The following is a 20,718-nucleotide window of genomic DNA, read 5'->3' as shown; positions in this document are numbered from 1 at the left end:
TCTGCAATAGCACCATTCTACAAGACAAACACATGCATGTTTTATACCAGAGGAATAGTGTGATTTTAATTAACTTACAAGATTTACTCGAATAGAAGGCTGCTGTATCTAGGTTCTTAACTTGTTTAATCTTATTACAGACACCATGGTTATAAATTTGAAAAGGCAAGACTAGCCTTTAAAATAAGGCGACTTTCATTCCAACCTAAGTGACAGCTGTCAGTTAGCCATAAACATTGCCTGAGACACAATGCAGCACACACAGAAAACTCAACTTCTGCTTAAATAGTCAAGTTACCTTGTGCATCAGAAGCAATGCAGCATGTTCACACTGTGTTCTCTTCAGGCCTGGAATTTTAAGCAATGCATCCTCATTGTTAGTGTCTACAACTGAACTTCTGAGATAGAGTTTACCATAGGCAAATTATGTAAAAAGAAATGTTTTCTAATAAAACATTAATTTCCTGTAGAGCTATAATAATTTTAAAGAGACTCATACCAACAAAATTATAAGTTTTAGTATGGTTGTATCTAAAAATTTGGTCCTGCCTGCCCACACTGCAAATTAGTGATAACTTGAACAAGGTAAGAAAGATCTACCTGTTCTGCATTTACATGAAGATTGACGTGCTATTTGATAATACTTTATAAAACCTATGAGTCTTCCTTCCTTTACCCCCCTTGAAGAAATAGTCCATTAACAATCATTAGCATCACTTGTTGGGTGGGGGAGAGTCAAACCACTCAAAAGGCATTGGCAAAACAGGATTAGCCATGTTAAAAAGCTTAAAGATTCAAGTGTCTGGGATTAGTTTTTGTCCTTTTAATTGTTATTTTATTTTGGTAAGCTATAAGGGAAAGGAAGAAACAGAGGAGTTGGAAAAGGGGAAAAGATCTTCCTCATCAAGGAACTTTGAGGATTTTATCTAAAATCTGTAAATACAACTAAATCAATGCACCTAGATTAATACAGAATCAGGTTGAGACCCCAATTACTTAACCTGTAATCCATCATCTTCCCTTAGGCTTTCCATTTTGGAATGGCATTGTATGTTGACTATGTCTTGCTCAGTTAAATCTGCTAATACCTTCTTCTTAGTAATTTGTGTCATCTTGTAATTCTTCCAAGTATTAGTCAGTTCTAGAAAACAGACTGATCTGGGTATCTACAAATACCATCATATGCACACAACAGACAAGTACATACTGCGTATGTGAATGGGATTATTTTTCAGTTCTGACAGTACATTGCTGCTTCCCCTGCACCACAAGGAGCACTGGTGACAGTGATGATCACCAGAGCTCCCTTGTAGGAGGCAGAGTACGTTTGACAGGCTAGAAAACACAAGAGCAGAAGAGTTATGACACTCAGTACTCATCACATCTAAAGCATAAATCACATATATTTTATATTCATATAAACTGACTATTCACAGCTTCTCTTTCATTGCTGTTAATTATCATTTTGCTTGTCAGACTCAGCTTAAAATTCTCAGCCCTGACTTTGTCTTTCTACCAGCTGAAGCTAAGCAGTCTGGACAGACACCTCTGTGTGTGGCAACAAGGAGGAGTACCCTTTTACTGGAATTGCTGAACCGTAGCTATTTCCTTATGTAGGATCCAAGCAGAGACCTCTTCTCCCAAACACTAAAGTTACCACGGGTAGCCTTGTCACCAGTGACCTCACCAGCAGATAAATTAAATAATTACCACGTCAGAAATAAGCAGGTTCAAACATTTGTTCATACGTACACCTCCAGGCAACATAACAAGACCAGTGTGTCCACAATTACCTACAAAAATGTCACATAAGAGGATGAGCATTCCCTTTTAAAAACATCAGGCACAGCCCGTAGCCCTTCTGGGGAGTTCCGCCACAAACAGTTGTAAAAGCGAGCTGCATGTTATTTTGGGAATCAGTCTTAGTTCTTATTAATGTACTTATCCTCTGAAGTGGGTAAAACTCAGCTGTTAGATGGGATCAGGAAAGAGAAATTCAGTAGCCCGAGGCTGAACCCTAGATACCAGCAGGCTACAAAGTTGTTTACATCACTGCACACTTGAAAGAATTTAAGCACTTAGAGGCAGTAAATCAACATTCAGAACCAAGCCCAAGAAAAATAAAAGGCTGAAATGGCCTTGGCAAAGTCTGAGCCAGGAAAGAAGAGCCGGGAAGTCTAAATTCTAAAACGAGATTGCCATGGGAGATAAGGCTGAGAAGTATGAACCAAAAGGAGGCTATTTTTATGATAATTTCAGTGGAATTCCCAAGGAGAATTCACACTGGGCTATAAACTGCTTATTGGGAAACCAGAAAGGGGTATCACAAGGGAGGCACATGTTGGGATGCAGCCCCGCCGCCACCACCACACAATGCATTGCGCAAGCCTGCGTCCTCTTCACCACCTTTCTTTGTTTCATCATCTGTCCCAGAAACAATGTTAAAGATCTGCTTAGGATTTTGGTACTTTTTAGAATAAACTTACATGTAAACATTACTGCCACTGTATCTCCTTGTACACACAGACCTATTCCACTGTACAACCTGACAGAGCTAAAACACCATGAGATACTGTACAGTTGTGCTTGATGCTTACTGTTAATATAGTGCCAGTTCAATTTTTCAAGGCTCACCTTTTCAGTCAAAAGAGTTAGAACTTGTTAAATTACGAATGGAATATGCTGATATGCTCATGGAATCAGATGGTTTCAGCAGCTGGGGCTTTAAAAAAAACATCAAGTATGATGAGATCAGGCAACAGTGACATAGAATCATACTTACAGTGAACACTGTGCCTACAGAAGTGGCACATTAATAAAATTGCCTTGTTGGTTGAAGCAGAACAGAATTATGCAAAATGAAACTGTTAATTCAAGTGCCAAACCTATGCTAGTAAGAATTGCTAGCTACTGATATCCGCTGCTATTGCAGAAGTCATATGAGAAAAATATTTCATAATTTCTTTAGGAATTAATCTTTAATGAACAGATTTTGCAATGACCTATCTACATTTGGTTTTATTTCAAAGAGACAGATGTGAGCGAACTTTTTCTTCTTCATTGCAGAGGATCAAAACCTATTTCATCACATGTATGAATTCGGAGGTGTCAGGGTCAGTCTGCTATCAAATGACTCGTCCTCCTCAGAGCTCCCTTTTTGGGTCCACTCTTCAGCTGCAAACAGCATGCCTCCAGAGCAAACCCACTGATCTGCAACTGTGTAAAAACACATGGCTATGGCTTGTTCAGCAAGCTTCTACCCACCAGAGGCCCAACCCTGCAAACTGCATGGATCACGGTTGCTTGTGAAGGATCACATCATAATCATACAGAAAATCAGAAGTCCAGCTACAGCCTACTTCCAGTCTCACAGCAAGGGAGTACAGCTGCATATTAATGCAACCTGCTTAGGAGGCCAGCAGTTCACACATCAGTGAAAAAAATCACCCAAACTGGCTAAGTGATTAAACTATCTCCTTGTAAATTCATGTGTCGCACTAGAAAATACTCAAATCATTTCCGCTGTTTGCTTGAAAGCCTAATGGGAACAGATAGAGGAAAGAGATGAACTCAGCTTGGCTTAGCCTCCCTGCCATATGGATATCCTAGCTTTAACTTCAGGATTCAGCACTGTGGTTAGTTACTTCTGATTAAGAAGAGCATGAAGATACTAAGACACTCCACCCTGACAAATTAACGTGCATTTGACACCTAAAGCTCTGTCACAATCTGCGTGAGTTGATGGACAGTTACATGTGTGCTCTGTGCTGCCTGGAAGGTGGTGGCCCAAGCACACAGCTGACCCTTTATCTGATATGCCCAGCCTCCTAAAAGAGCAAGACAACTGACTTCTATATAATAAAAATAAGAATTGATATGATTAGAAAGAGGAAACAATTGCCTTCTGCTTCTGTCTACTGACCTAATTGTATGACCTTGAGCAAGTCACTCACTTTGTGACTCAGTTTATTCATCCGTGACTCAGGGATTAGATACAGAAGCCCCTGATGTAAGAATTTAAGGCTTAATTCATGATTGCAGAGCACTCTGAAATCCCAGGATGAAAGGCACTAAATATAAGACATTGAGAAGATATTCTGTGGGTTCTTTCAGAATATTTGGTTTGAAACAAATAAACAGAGCATCTCTTTACATGAAATTCTTATTGCACTTGCAGAAAACTCATCTAACTGGTCCAGTTCAGCTACTATGTGTGTCTGTGAAGCATCTGCTTAAAGCACCTCCTCTTCCCAGCATCAGGCCAGGACGAATAATCTTAAGGATTCCAAATATATAAAACTGCTGTTAATAGTGGTTTTATGTCACTAAAACCTATGTAATTTCTCAAATAGGATCATGTATATGTTATATATCATATAAGATATATGATATGCATGCTAGTACCAGCTACATCATGCAGCAATGATTTACTCTAAGTAGATTCATTATACCTTTATAAGCAGAGCTGACAACTGGAGATCATGTTGTCCTGCAGAGCTTCATTCACTTGCATGCTTTCATTTACTGTGATGATTATTCTCATGAAAATCTCCAGCAGGAGCTACAGAAGATTCTGTGACAAATTTAAGGCTTTGATTCACACTGCAAGTTGTCTTTTCCATATACTTAAGCTGGACAAGACTTGACAATCTCTTTCCAGACAGATAAGTGGTAATACACATGTTCACAAAGGAAAAGGACTAAAAAGAAGTCTATTCATTTATACTTTTAACACTGCTAAAAGTTCCTTTTTTCCTACTGTAGCATAAGCTAGCATATGCTAGCTTTGAAACCATACAAGCAAAGAGTAGAGCAGGAACTGAAGAATAAGTTTCCTTTTCAAAATTGTTATTTCATCACAAATAGTAGTTATTATGCCATTCTGTGATGTCTCAAAAAAAAAAAAAAAAGTAACTGTTCCAGTTCCTCTGTGGTCTAATCAGACTTAAGCAGACAAACATCTAAACAGGGAACATCTCTCTACTCTCTCAGGACTGAGAGGGGGAAAAAAAAAAAAAAAAGCATTGGAGCTTGGGTAGAGGAGGGGTTTGTGCTCACAAAATGCTATCCAAAGCTTGTTTGACATCAAACACTACAGGGAAAAAAAAAAAAGACACAGAAAAGTAGCAGACTAAAGCTTGCAAATATTTTCTAAATCCAAGCATATGAAGAACTTCCTCAAGAACGTATACTTACACCCTTCTGTGTAAAAAAAGCAAGTGTCCCCTCCTCTTCCCTAATCTCAACCACAAAATGAGCTGTGGAAGTCTCCACTTATTAACATTTAGCAATGTCAGGAACACAAAACATTGAGGTATAAAGAGAGTGACCCAAGAACTGCAAGACAATGCAGGCTCTGGTGATTACCAGGGTAGAGGAAGATCCCACCTGTACCACCTAGACAGTTAAGCATCTCCTGTTATCTGCTAGCAACAAGATACCAATTATGAAGAACTGTGACATCTGTTAAAGAAATTACTTGCTTTTCAAACATTTGCTTGAACATATTCAAGACCCCAGTAAACAAAAGCCTAAAAAGCTGATCTAGCCTCACAGCCATCTCTGCTTTGAGCAGGAGTTGAAGTAGATGAGGTCCCAAGGACTCCTCAAAACTGAATGATTCAATTATTTTTGTTTCCATTCTTTTGTGTTTCCATCTGTCATTGCCAATGCGAAGCTTCTCATCTTGTGTCTCAAGCTGAAATGTGTGACCATTCTGCAATATTAAACCATTTGTTTAACAGTTGGGTGGAATCTGCAGCTTTTACTGAAACAAGGTAAAACAAAAATGAGTTTTGAAGGGAACCGCAAAAGGGATCCCTGTATTATATGGCCAAGGTGATACATATGAAAGAGGCAATGAATTCCAAACATTTTTTTTTCCAGTGTGTTAACACCTTTTTTCTTACAAAATCAACAAAAGCACTTAACTCTTTCCACAGTTTAGAGACCATTCAGAACCAAATAAAGCTGCTGGAATGTAATACATCTTTTCCCTTAACAATATGTTAAGACACTTAGCCACCCTGTACATTCACTCAGTCACAAACTCTGAACATCCTAGCAGATCCTTGGCAAGAAGCAATAAAATATTTTTAAAAGCCTAGAAACAATCCAGTTCAGAAGAGTTAGGATGGTTTTGGCCATTGTCTCTCCAATTTCTACTTCAGGTTCGCATAGTTTGAGTCAAAAAGGAAGCTGAGCTGTCCAATTCAGCTTAGATGAACTGAGTTCCATCAGTCTTATGCACTGTTGACTGGAGTAAAGCTTCTGCAAGCCAAATGTACGTCTAACATCTGCTCAATCCCATTAACCTTCATTTGCACACTGAGGTATGCCCTTGCTGAAGCTTAATTAGCAAATATTCTGCAGATAGAGAAAGACTCCCACTCCTTTCTCTGTTTCATATCAAATCCATGGTGCATAAGAGTTAAGTGATAACTTGTGAAGACACACAGCTTAAAGATGCACAAAGAGGGACAGACAATTTCAAAGGCGATCTTTCTTACGATGCTTTGTAGGTGCAGAATGACACTTGGAAATAACTCACATGCTCATGCTCACACTGAACACCATGCTGGCAAAGACCTGGCTGATGGGGATTTCATTTAGCAAGCCTGTACCTATTCCCATGTTCTAAACAAATATATATTCCTGAGCAGTCCCCAAGTGTTTTTATTGGAGGTTCCTGTTGCTGAATGTAATTGCCCTAAGTGGGACTTCATTCTGAAGATCTTTAACAGCTTTAGTAAAGGAAAGACCACCTTTCCAACAACCTACTAAAGAAATGAAGGGTATTGCTGCAGAAAGATCCTTAACACATATATGAACTATCAGCTGTGTAGCTTCAGATTAATTCAATAGTTTTAATGCATCCATAAGAAATCTTGCGAAGATCTTAACCAAAGAATGCCTCATCGAAAATCTCTCAGTATCCCTCATTGTGTTCTCATTGTATGCCTCCTGCAGATACTCCTAACCTCTGTACTCCTTTTTTCATTCCCCCTGCTCTTTTTGCTTTTACAGAAAAAAAAAAACATCAGCATTCCCTGGGAAATGTACCTGACTACTCTTCATGTACGTTCAAGTAAGCATCAGTGATGTTATCTTAGGAAAGGACATCAACATGAACTCCTACTAGGGAAATACAAGCAGCGTCAGGTGTTATCATAAACACTACTTTCTATATACCCATGTGCAGAGTAACTTAGAATATAAATCCTCTTTTGCAAAGGCTAATTTTTTATTCCCGTTCTCTTCCTCTGTATTTTTCTTATTCCTGTACAAGGAAACTGCAAGGATTCACCAAAAGGCTAGTGCTCATAAAACCCATTGAAAGCTTCTTTCCTAGACTGCATTCTCCTACAAGGTGTAAAACTGCTTGCAAACACAAATGCAAGGGATCCATCAAACACACTCCGTTTTCATTTTAAAAACATTAAATATAGGGGAAAGGAATGTAAAATTCAGCCTGTAATCTCCAGAAGAGTTGCTGAAGAGGGAAGAGGATTCTGCTGCTGTTCTGCACAGAACTAACTAGCCTGCCGACAGGTATAGCATTATCTCACTGATGCAGCAAATACTTCTGCTCACCTGGAGTGTTTTAAAGCTACCTCTGATTTACGTAATTTTGCCATTGCTCTAAACAGAAAGAATACTAAACTTTAGAACTATAGTGATCATAAGGAACAATTTATGTCTGTTGCACTCTCCCTCATACATTCTTTTTTCCAAAGTTGATTTTGAGAACATGTAGTTTATCATGGAAGGAAAAATGCAGATTTGGAGCGGTTAACTAAAGGGGAATTATCAGATTTGGTAATGTAAACCAGCCCAAGTACCACTATGCTGTACAGAATTTACTGCTTTTGTTGTTTATGCAATCCTAGTTAAGTGCCAACATCTAGACTCCAACGACAACTTTCTAGATAGAGTACGAGTACAGCTAAGATAAAACACATGGGTGACAAAAATCAACAGAACCAGAGAACTGTATTTATGGAGTGACTGAGCCATGACATAGAAAACATGAAGCCCTCAACAAAGCCACCATCATAAAGGAAACCTTCCCCAGACCTAATTTTTTACACATAGACCCCATGCAGAGGTCTTTGAGCTCGGACCTTACTGCAATCTTGGTCCTACAACCATTCAGACACATGCTTAACCTTAAACACGCAAAAAACTATGGGCAGGCTTTAATCAACATCTCGGTGAGGAAATCACTGATATTTTTGTATTGGCTGATTACTTTGAAATAAGAGTCACTAGAAAAGAGATAGATTTTGATCTTTATATGGTCCATCTTATTTAGGCACAAGCTCAACATATTACATATTTATCCAGTTGGCACCTTCTGTCACCTGTCATGCTTAGAGTTCTCTAAGCAGAAGTAACTGCTTGTTTTCCCTCTCCTTTTTAAACCTCTTCCCCAAAATCCAGAAGAGCACCAGCACAAACTCTTACATTTAATCACAGGTTGTAATCCACAACATACAGAAGAAACAGTCTTCTGCTACGGTTTCTGATTTAAAATGTTGACTGTAACGACAACTAAAAGCCAAACCAAATCAAACCTTCAACTTAAAAAAAAAAAAAAAAAAAAGAAAACTTGAGAGAAAATTTTATTGGTCATCCTAAATAGTGATTGATCATCTATTTAGTAAAGCATAAAAACAGAGCTGATATTCAGAAGACACTGGAATATTTCTCAGTTTTTCTTTCGGTATCAGATATTAACATCTTAGGAATTTTTAAAAAAGACGTGTTATACTTTATGGAAAATAAAAAGAAACCAGATTAGTACAAACAGTAACAATTTAAAGCTATACAAAATCTAGAAATATAGTAACAAGTATATTCTACAAACACATGCTAAAAGGCATACACATACACACCTAAGTTAAAGACACGAGCACAGAAAAACACCTTCTACACAACGACATTAAATTTGATCAAAGCTCAGAGCCTAGGTCCCTTTTTTTAGTAGAACTAAAAACTACGATTTCCTATGCTTTTCAAGTCCAGCTATTTCAGTCCCCTACTGCCAACACAGCACTTACAGAAGCCTGGGTCTGTCTCTCTGCAGCTCCTCTCCCTTCCCCTCATCTGCTTTGTTACTCTCAAAGACCTGCTGGCAAAACGGAGAGGATTCGGTGTCCTTACAGGAGGCGAGAGACCGGGCAGTGCCTGACTCCTGTAGTCCTTACCTTCCTGCTACTCAGAGACTGCGCATCCAGCTTCCCTGCCCAAGTTACTTGGAGGGGATTTGAAATTGATGCTCAGAAATGTAAGGAGAATGAAAGCCAAAAGAGTTCAGATTTCCTTTAGAAACTGGGCTCCTTGATCTGCCTGATGCTGTTGACACTAAGGTAAGCATTTAAGGAGAAGGAGGGGGGATTGTTAGAGAGCATCAAAGGCAGGAGACTGGGAGATGGGATTTCCTACGCCTAGAGGTGACGCCCCTTCCTGCCTCCCCCCTTGGCTGGAAAGGAAATAAAATGGAGCCTAGGAGGGAGGGAGAGAGATAATCCTGCAGCTTCATCTGATTAGAGAAACTGGGCCTGTGCAGAGCCGGCAATGCCGCCAGGGAAGCACAGGGAGGGGAGGCAAAGAGGCAGGAAGAGGAGGAGCAGAGGGAAAGGAATATAAATGATAGGGAGAAAAATGATAAAAGCTATACGAAGAAGCCAGCACCTGGACCAAGCTATCCTGCATGTGTTCAATTTCAACCCTCACAGAAATGTAAAAATACCAGTAGGATACACCCGCTGCTTCAAGTAATCCAGAACATTAAAAAAGTAAGTCAACCAAAGCCACGCACACACAGCACATTCTCAGTCTGTTCCTGGGTCTTCACCTAGTACCCTCCCATCACACCTCACTCAGCTGGGAAAGGGGGACCAAGACCCCCCACCTAATGCTTTTGTGAACACAAGAGTGCTTCTCGAGTCTTCAAAACAGGCTACAAAAACAAAGTCAATGTCCATGTGAAGCCAGGCTTTGCACCTAAAAGACCTCTCCACACACACAATGTGCAATTACTCCTTTAGGCTGCAGGTCAGAAAGCATTTCAGGAGTTAACAGCTATGCCTAGGTCAGCAGCAGCTTTCCGGCCACTTCATTTTACTTGCCATGTTTATTACAATAATGAAGCAGAGTAGGCAGTTCAAGTCAGCAGCTTGTGCTGACCTTATGCATCCGACAAGGCTGGAAAAACAGAAGTTCCTTGAACCCTTCTGTTCCTGAGCACTCTTACTGGTGTTCCTGGTAGCCTGGGATCACGTCCCAGCAGATCTCCCCACAGTGGTATAGGACTTTGTGAGTGCTATGGGGAGAGTACAACTTCACAGCATTTTACTTCCTTTCTATTCCAACAGAAAGCCAGTGATGAGAAACACTCTGGCACTTGCAGATATTCCAGCACTGTTCCATAGATGCCAGCTGTGAAGTGATTCAGCACACAACCCTTCCAGTCAAATGCATTTTCAAAATTTGTTGCAAATTGTCCAATATTCCAAGAACATACACAATAAAATGTGATGATGCCATCACATTTTCTTTAAACCCTCCACAGGATGAAGTATCATAACTTACTCATCCTGGAATTGGTATGTCCAGCAAGGCTGACTATTTTTATTGAAAGCATAAAACATGCTTACTGAAAGATAGTGGTGATGAACTTGTACCTTAAGGGGTTACATATAACACCCATAACATTGTGAGGGGTATATAGCTTTAACTTTCCATTTAATAAGAAAAGGCACAAAGATGTCTCAAACCCACGTTTGCACAATTTATTCTTTCTTTAACCAAGCTCACAGTTAAAGGAAATTGAGAAGTCAATAGCCTACTGTATCTTTAGATACATTAGAATAAATCCAGACAATGTTTGTGGATTTCTCCTGGGAAGAAAGGAAGAATCATAGAATCATAGAATATCCTGAGTTGGAAGGGACCCTTAAGGATCATCAAGTCCAACTCTTGACACCACACAGGTCTACCCAAAAGTTCAGACCATGTGACTAAGTGCACAGTCCAATCTCTTCTTAAATTCAGACAGGCTCGGTGCAGTGACCACTTCCCTGGGGAGCCTGTTCCAGTGTGCAACCACCCTCTCTGTGAAGAACCCCCTCCTGAACCCACTCAGAAGTGCCCTTCTGAGCTGACTCACAAAATGCTGCTTGCAGTTTGTTCCTATCTCTGTCTGCAGACTCTGTACGCAACCCCTGGAAGGCTGATATTTGCTGTCTGATGATTCAAAGCCACTTAAGCCAGTGAAGCTGCACCTGCAACCAGGCCAATTTTAGCTTAATGCATTTCTGGTATATGTACTAGCTTATGACAATAATGTAGCCCTCCGGGAACAGTATGCTGTCTTGTGGGCAACACTGCTCAATTGCCTGAATGTCATCTGCCACAGTCAATTTGGATCAGGTCTCAGACATTGCCATTGTAAAATATTGTTGAGGGTTTCTGAAGAGTAACAGCGCTTCAGTACAGTCTGAGTGAGCCTTCAAAATCATAGCCAAAATTAACTTCCACTATGCACAAAACCTGCTGGCAGCTCTCCACTCTAGATACTGCTAACCTCTTACTGAACTTGGCATCCCGTATGCAGTGCCAGATTTTTAGTTTTTGCCAGTGTTTATCCAGGAGAGTGCTCATGCCAACCCGAATGAGTACCAGCCAGTCCAGTACCAGAGCTAGAAGAGTGTCTGTTTTCACATGCACTGTAGGCAAATAAAATGTAAATGGGACTGTTTGAAAGCATGGAACTGACCATCACCTACTATTTGACATAGGCAGCACAATTTTTTAAAAATAGAATTTTAGAGAAAGCAACTGTCAGACGAACAATATCACAAAAACTTCAAATTAAAGTAAAATTACACACCTCCAACAGCTGTAATTCAATGATAATTTACCAAATTAAACCATCTGAACACAAGAAAGCAATGCCTTTTATATAGAAATGCTTCCCTTATTAAAAACACCTGAAACTACAGGCATTCTTTTCATGTGCAGGGTTTCTCTAAGAAGCTGAGCTCTTTGCAAAGACAGCCCAGCCATAGCCAGCATGGCCCCTGAATAAGCCTATATTCTCTAACTTTATTTTTCTGTAAAAAGGAAGATGATTTTTGTGGGTTTATCTCATCTGTTGGTTTCATAAAGTCATTATGAAATCTGGCAGGTCATCTACATTCATCTTTCTTGGTAATAATGCCCTAATGCTCCTGACGTGACTTTGTTCAAGGAGCAGCATAGATGTGGTACTCTTTTTTGGGGGATTAATCTTTTTGAAAGCTGTCAGGCTTTTTAGTGCTGTGAAAATTGGTGTTTTTGAGCCATGTCATCTCCTTTCTCTTTCATGTTGGATTTGAGAGCAGGTTTCTCAACAAAGCAGCCAAGTTCTTTTACCTTGGCAGTTTGCAAGGCACCCTGCTGATATAAGCAATCTCATATTTCAAAGACTTTGCAAATCTCTACCCAGCACTGCTTTTTTGTTTGTTTTATCCAATGAATAGAACAACAGCTGATTACAAAGAATGCTGATCCCTCCTTAAAACAAGTTTTGCTGTAAACAAATTATTTCATGATGTGAAACCTAAAATCTCATCTAAAAACAAGGGACAGTCACATGGGCACTCTGCTCTCACTTATCCTTTGCCCAGACCTCATTTGCCCCAATGCACAACCACCAGAACACCTCCCCTGTTCTCTGCAATCGCTCAATATCCAGGAGGAACAAGCAGTAAATAATTGTATACACGCAAGAAAAAAAAAAAAAGCAAAACCCCTTCAAGCCAGTTTCAGGGTAGCTTTAAGCTGCCTTTCACAGAATAAGGGCTTTGTTCTTTTTGAGAGTTTTAATCACTTTTAGCTTCACTCTCTATCTGCTGCTTGTCTTCCACCTGTTTGTTGCTCTCAGGCTCCCACAAAAAAAAAAAAAAACACACACACCACAGGACAAAACATTACACTTTGAGCAGCCCAATCATTCGGTTTTATGCCTTGCAAACTTGGATCTGAAGTCTTTTCAAAAGCACGTTCATTCATATAGTGATCCTCCTTAGTTTTCTTTCACAAATATAATTCAAAGAATTATTTGGTCTTTGTACAACAAACAAAGGTATTGCAGCCTTCTGAGTTTTAGCTTGTACCCAGAGCTGAGTGCTATGAACAAAGCCTGCTGTATAGACAGTTAGCTCTACTAACCGTCTTAGACCAAGTTAAACATCTAAATAAGGATTTGAACTTGGATGCCTCAGTAACCAGATGTAAAATGAGGAAATAGTATCAAGAAACTGGGGAAAGCACCAAGGAAAACACTGTACAAGAAGAAAGCAGCTTGGGAAAATAATTTCTGACTCTGACCCACATTGAAGAAACAGCTCTGCGGCTCCAAGAAAGGCTTTGTTTTCTCATGACCTGTAATATTCCCAACTGATTTAGCCTACGGTCATCATAATGCAGTTGTCAGATGGCCTATGGACTGATTCCAGCCCATTCAACACTGCTGATCTAGCCTCCCTTTCCTTGGTAACATGCTTGGCCAGTTTACCCACCCCCATCTCCGCCCCATGCCTTCCTATACTGGTCTTCCTGATGCCTCTTGTATTCAGGATATGCTGGGGGAGAGTATGACAGAAGGAAGAGAGACAGAGGACATACTTCAGGGAAGTTGGGGGAATTTGAAGGGGCTTTAGACAGTCTCCGGCTGCCTTTATTGGTCTACCTTCACAAGAGGCATGGTCCTTGGTTAAATGAAAGAGGAAATTGTTACGCGAGCAATACACTGTGATGTTCCAAATTAGACACAGGGAGCAACAGTACTGTGTATTAGATATGGCATGCACAGGTAAGACCTGTGAAGTACACAGATTTCAAAACAGCCCCACAGGAAGGGAGTAATGCTATTTCACGTGTGACCAGTGCCAGAGGGAGTCCAGCAGGATGGACTGTAAACCCAAGGCTAGCTCTGCCTGCAATGATGTGCAGGGTTGACTCTGTGACAGATTGAAATGCAGTAACAGTGTTTATGCAACTAAATCTTGTTCTAATCTATTAGTTTATGTAACCTTTGCTCGTGGACATACTGACTCATAGGCCTCAGAAATCCTAAGAAAATGTTTAACTCTCTCACATCCTTTAGCCCCTGGTTGCCAAGTACACAAGCAGGTTGTCAGAGATCTCATTCATTCTCTGAGGAAAAGTTAGGTTGGTATGGCAAAAAAGGTATCAACTCAAGTCCTAAAAAGCAACTTATATACAACCAAAAGTACATAGTAAGTTGGATAACAGTAGGCAGGAATGCTTCAGGTTAGCATTTCCAATGCACAATGTACAACTTGAACCTCGGGCTAGGACAGGAATAGAAATGGTTTACTTGGCTTCTGGCGGGGAAAAAAGGGAAAAGAAATTGCCTTCAACCATTCAGACACCACCCTTCTCAGTAAAGTGAAGAAACAGTGCCTGTGGGAATGACACTGATTCTTGCTAGCTTGTAAGACCGACTTGTACCCTTCCTGTATTTCTTGAATTTTTTTTTAGAATATATACCTTAAGTAAGCAACAGGAACAGACAGTGTGCAGCACTCTGGCCGCAGCAGACAGTTCCAGTAATTGCTAGCCTGCCCACATCTGCTTGTTTCAGCCCTTCCTGTGAGCACTTACCTCTGTTGGCTTGTTCGTCTGGCTAAGCACTAACCTAGGGTGTTGGTTTTTTTTTTTTAGTATTTGAATTAAATATTAAAATATATATATATCTGTCAATTGAATAGTTCACATAGCTGCTATGATACTGCCCATGTGGCACTTTTTTCTTCTTGATACCAACACTGTTCCTGATTTATTTTCTAACGAAATAATCCTTAGCATTGAGGATTTATGGATAGGCCAAAGTCCATTGATATCATTTGGAATTAGGTGCATTTAGGGCCAAACCCGATTGTATTATGTGTATTGAGGACATATCATAATTTATTTTTGATGCACATAAGACACTGATTTATTTGCAGGACAATTTGCAAAAATCTCACTGTTTGCTGCAAAAGCAGTGCAAGAATAGGCACGGTGCTTTTTTATACAAAGTCCCCTTATGCATTATGATGGCTTCCCAGTGGATTCTGTGATCATATTGATTCATTCAGTCTGACAGAAGCTGGGTCAGTCACTTAGCTCTGACTTGTGCAGTGGTTGCACATTGCAATCCACCAGAGGGAGCCAAAGAACTGCGAGCTGCCTGCAGCTACCAAAGGCTGTACAAAAAGGGGATCACTTACACGGATAAAATAAGGACTTAATTAGCTGAAAAGTTTATTCTTTTTCACCTACCGTCAGGATATTCTTGGGACATCCCTGATCCTCAAAATCTCATTAGTCTCACTAAATAGACTCAGATTTTTAGGCACCATTGCTTAATTACTTTTGTTGTTGTTGTTGCTTGTTTTAACATAAATGCGTGGGATGGCATCTGTAAATCTGTCATTACTATACACAAAAGTTTTAGATCTATGTACCTGCAGAAACAATCACAAGTTAAAATAAACAGATTTTATTTACTCCCCAAACAAAGATCCAATTTTGACATAAATTTATAATCCCATAAGGCTGTATCAATTAGATTTATGTTAAATATGACATAATTCCTATGCCATTATATATACCTATGCCATTATGCAGAAAATCACATAATCCTATACATATATTATATAATTGTGATTTTTATATTTTATTTAATATATTTATATTTTATATTATTTTATATATGATTTTGGGCTTTTCTACACTTCATCCAAATTTCGTGATACATTTCTGCCTACAGAGATCTATGGTTAGCAATCCCTCCCTGTTTGCTTTATACTTCTTATACTTGGTTTACATTATGCTTGGTCTAAATCTGTTCTCTATTCCAGAGGGACTGAAAGTTAGGAAAAAACACCTATTAAAAATTAATAAAAACTAGTTTTGCCTTTGAGCAACATTTGTTCTTCATCGCTACAGCTGTGTGAACAGTTCACTTTGCATGTGTACACAAGTAATCTCACAAGGCCTTGTCAAAGCTACAGAGTCTAGATTATTACTACCAAGGGTAGGTGGTATACAAAACTACAAGCCAGACATTACCCCCAGAAAGCTCTAAACCCGTGTGACCCAGAGCTTCACAAGTCATCTCTGCAAAAAAAAGTCTCTGTAGGCCTTGCACACATCTGTGAATTTGGTCCTTACTAACAGAAGTCTAGCTAAAGGAACATTTGTACTGTGTTTTTTTTTTTTCCTTAGAACAGCAGTAACTGTTAACTTTTTCAATGCAATTTACATTAGCAAAAATAAGCTATGCAAACATGTTACAGTAAAAGCAGACTTAGTATCTCTGAAATTCTTATTGTGAAACAGGAAAGGTCATCTAAAAGCCATAGGACATCTTCCGCATTCAGTTCCATACCAAAAAAAGTCACCTTTAAGAGAACTTTGTGTCACTCTATCAATGCACACCAAAGCCCAACATTGGACAGCACGTGGCGCTACAGCCTGCATAAATATTATGATTAGGGAAAACCAATGGTTACAGCATACTGTGAGCAAAACTAAAAATGTAAGGTAGAAAAAGAAACAGTTCTGCAGAATTGGTGATACGCAGACCTATGTGCACTGTCATATCAGTAGGCATACTATAACACTGCTGAGAGAAGACCTGTAAGAAGACCCTGAAGAGGAAGCAAATGCATTGTGTCCCTGTCTGTCAAGGAGTTAAATACCCAGCAAAAGAGCAAAGTATGTAAAAGTCTACCTTGCACAGCATGTTCTGCACAAGCTGTAGCAGTACTTCATAAGCTCACAGGCTCCACTGCTTTAGAAAGAGACTGGTGGAACAGATACACTTAGTTGGAAGCTTAGCTTTGAACAGGCACATAGCATTTGGCTTGACTCTCTATGAAGAATATCAAGGTTAGCTACAGTGTCAGGGGTTTTCCTGGACTAAGTAGGAACCACAAACTAGGGTTCCTTAATTAGGTTACAGCTATCTTTTATTTTTTCAGCTGCCTTTCTCCCTAGGTCCTAAAGGCACCAAATGTAGCAGCTTTCAAAGATTTTTTTTTTTTTTTCCTCTTCTCTGTTTTGGCCCTGTCTCTAACCCCGACTGTTTTATACCTGTAGTATTACTGGCTGACCAGTTCTGGATTGTGACCTTGGCCACTCAGAGTGCATAAAGCATTCAACAACAGTCATCAGGAAAACCACGACAAAACATTTCTAGGAGACCCATTCCCTTCTGGATGCCCTTACTCTTCCATTCCCAACTTTTCTTTTGAAAGGAAACTGACAAATAGCTCCCAGAATAAATCCACCAAAGGATACTTCATGACAGAGTACATTTTCTTTTATGAAACAGTCACATCTCCATAGCAAGCTAAAGCTAAGAACTAAATACCAGTTCAAAGCCAATAGTAGGTTGTGGGAAGAAATTATTATCTCATTAAGTGTGAATCTGGAGGAATTCCAAATATTAAGCAACCTATAAAATAAGGATAACATTAACTATTACCTCAAAAAGCTTTCATGATGGTTAACTACCAGTAATTAAAGCTGGTGCACAATTCAAGAGCCTGGGAACTAAAGGCCCTATGGAAATTCTAAGTATTCTTATTATTTCTGCCTTTCACAATTATGCTTCTTGATGTACATGTAAACCGTTTGTTGTAGTTAGGGTGCCCATCAGTGCTCCCTACAGCTCCATGTCTATTGTGTCCCTGACTGAAACACTAGCCTCAAAGTTAGTCACATTGTAATTGGGAAAAAAAAGATATCCTTCCTTATAGAAGCCATTCTAGCTGAAGGGTACCACCACTGTGAAAGTTAAAATTCACAAATAAAAGGAAGTGGTGGAAAAGGCAGTAGAACTCCAATATATTTCACATAAAACGCCTAGAGCTGCCAAATGGAATTAAAATTTAAATAATTTAACATTAAATTAAAAAATCCTTTCACTGAAAGCAATCTGTTGTAACTTCAAAAGTATTAATTCCAGTAGGGATTAGACTTCAGAGGGAAACTGCCAACTGAACTAAGCTGAAACTACTTATTGTTAGAAGGATCTACTGGTGCTTCTGATTCTACCACTCTATTGTCTTTAAGTACTTCTCTATCCTCTGCCACGTGGTGTTCCTGCAAACAGCATTTAGTAATTACATGCAGTCAACCTCACTGTAAACACAATGGTGTGAAATACATTGAGCAAATATTTCACGAAGATATCCAGTTTAAGAAATAAAACCCATCATAAGGTAAAAGATGCAAACATTTAATTTGGTGTCTCAGAAGCACAGTGAACATATTTAAATCAATACATTTTAGAAAATTGTTTTGTGAGAGAATATTGTTTAGACTGAGTGTTCTGACATTTAAAAACAATCTGAATTGATTTATAACTTTTCTTCCTATTTCTCAGAAGGCTTAAGGGCAACATTACAGCAGCTGATCATGCTTACCTTTTCTACATATCTCTTCCAGTGCTTATGCCTGCCTTTTCCACGTCAGTTTCAACTTCACTGAAGCTAGAAGAAAGCCTCCACCCAAGCAGCCACAAAAAAACCACAGTATTATCATTCCGGTGTACAAAACAAGAGGGCTAAACAACCACCACCGAAGTAAGGAAATCACCCATATGTAAAGGCCCATCAAATGCAGCAAGAATCACAGTATTTGGTTTCTTCCCAGATAATGAGCTATGTACATTTCCAAAACCAGGAGGCAGACATGTCAAAGTTCAACAACAAAAAAAAAAGACAAATATTTAAGAAATATATATTCCTAGTTGGAGGCCTGACTCCTTGCTTTTGTTGCTAATACTACAAAAATCATAAAGATGGATCATAAAGATGGGAAAATGAATACTTTATCCTCTATTCTAAACTAAGACATCTTGGTGATAACCCTGAAGTATAGTAAATACAACTTCATAGATAAAAGACTATGTAAAAATTTCACTTCTAAAGGCCAAGATAAGAAACAAGACCTAGACATGCACACCACAAGATACATGTTACATTATAGAAAATGAACCAGAAAGTTAGACTATACAACATGTAGCTCCACAAAACATTACACTCTCAGCTTGATCTAAGCTGTTCTAGAGATAAACTTTCTCTTAGAAATCAAAACTATTTTTTCATATGAAGCAGTTGAGAAGCATGAATAATCACAGCATCAGCTGAGAAGCAGAGAAAACAAATTGATCCTGGTCAAGGCTGGAATGTGCAGAATGTGTATTTGTTAAAGTGACACTATACATTTGAAATGGACAGAGTTAAAGTGCCACAACTTGGGCAGGAAGTCTCTTAGGACACTTCCAGAATTCTCACTGATACAATAATAAAAGTTACAGAATGTGAACACAGGCAAATCAGCTTGGTCTTTTATTTGAACTTAGAAATGGGCTTTTTAAACAGACAAAAAAAACCACCTTTAAAATAGAGAAGCTTCCACTGCCCTTCATAACCTCATGAAAACCTTTCATTAGTGTATGGACATTATGGAAAAGGCTATTTTTGTGCCCAAAAGGGCAGAAAACCTTTGATCATTTAACACAAAGGAGACAAGGGTAGAAAAAAGAAACTGTATTTTTTCCTTCCCCAAACACAAACAGAAGACCTTGTCTCTGGTGGGCTGAAACTCCATTTGCCCCCTCTTAAAAATGTTTTTTCCAATTTAGTTAACATTCAGCAGAGCAAACAGGAAGACAAATATGATCACCAGGATTAGTTATTTTGACTAGTAAATTTCAATTCTTGGTTTTGAATTCTGCACACAAATGATAACCCATTATTTGGATGTAACCCAAAACGACCTAAGAATTGACAATGATGTTATCAGGCCTGACTACAGTGCATTGCATCACCATGCAGAGTAGCCTCACCAAAAAGGTGAGAAGCCCACTACGAATGTCAAAACAACATTGGCAAATAAAATTTATACATTTGAAACTGTTTAAGACCACTCAAACTGATGCAATAACTTCTAGCTACGCAAGATTAGATTCTCAGAGAGCTATTTTAAGAGAAAACAAACAGCAATAATCCTGGCGCAGAGCAGCAGAAATCTTTCTGTTAAAAGACAGAAAGCAATCACAATAGAATAGTAAAGCGCAAAGATGTAACAGACAGGATGAAAGTCTTTTTAACTACAATGATGCTACTAAATTGTGACCATCTTCCTCCAATATGCCATATCTGAAAAATTCAGTCTCTTAATACTAGAAAACTTTTCTGGAGAGTAGAAAACAGATACCACCAGGAGTTTATTAAAATAAAAATATATATATAAAAATACATTTATGACAATTCATCAGTTTTACAGCAGTAGTATACATAATTAGCAGATATTCCATACCAGTTCTTTTTTTTTTTTTTTGAGGGGAAATAAGTTAAATGCAAAAATCCTTCTTGTAGGTTAAAAAATATTTGCTTCCTTGAGCTAATTAACCTTTCTTCTGCTTGCAATCTTGTTTTTACAGTGTTATTCAGTTGTGGCAGAGGTCAATGCTTCAAAGATCAGGGTGAAAATTTAGCAGATGGAAATCCTTTTGCAAAGGATAGCTGTTTTCGTCTAGCACAAAATGGCTCTTAATTTCCAAGAAGTACGATGCTTCTGTATCTGCTAGCAGTGAATGACACAGATCTGCTACTATTGTGCTGTACGTTATATCTGAGGAAGGCA

General features: G+C 38.9%; 2 protein-coding genes across 9 annotated transcripts in view; both read right to left on the bottom strand.

The window, feature by feature from the left end:
- The window catches only part of GPRIN2 (G protein regulated inducer of neurite outgrowth 2), a 26,509-nt gene extending 7,892 nt beyond the window's left edge, over positions 1–18,617 (bottom strand). The window contains exon 1 of one of the 4 annotated variants that reach the window (XM_084525334.1): positions 18,492–18,617. The gene's annotated coding sequence lies outside the window, so the exon portion shown is untranslated. Of the gene's footprint in view, positions 1–298; positions 404–9,062; positions 9,166–9,209; positions 9,645–18,491 lie in introns of those variants that run through there. The other 3 variants (XM_084525335.1, XM_084525336.1, XM_084525337.1) reach the window with 3 other exon arrangements.
- The window catches only part of SHLD2 (shieldin complex subunit 2), a 35,713-nt gene continuing 33,278 nt past the window's right edge, over positions 18,284–20,718 (bottom strand). For all 5 annotated transcript variants that reach the window (XM_084525329.1, XM_084525333.1, XM_084525331.1 and 2 more), the window contains one exon: positions 18,284–20,718. In XM_084525329.1, the coding sequence (XP_084381455.1) occupies positions 20,546–20,718 (173 nt within the window). In that variant the 3' untranslated portion in view covers positions 18,284–20,545.

This window comes from Aythya ferina (genome assembly GCF_964211825.1).
Source record: "Aythya ferina genome assembly, chromosome: 7".
In the NCBI taxonomy this organism is placed as follows: Eukaryota; Metazoa; Chordata; class Aves; order Anseriformes; family Anatidae; genus Aythya; species Aythya ferina.
Note: the sequence above shows the minus strand (reverse complement) of the source record. Positions and strands in the feature narration are given on the sequence as shown.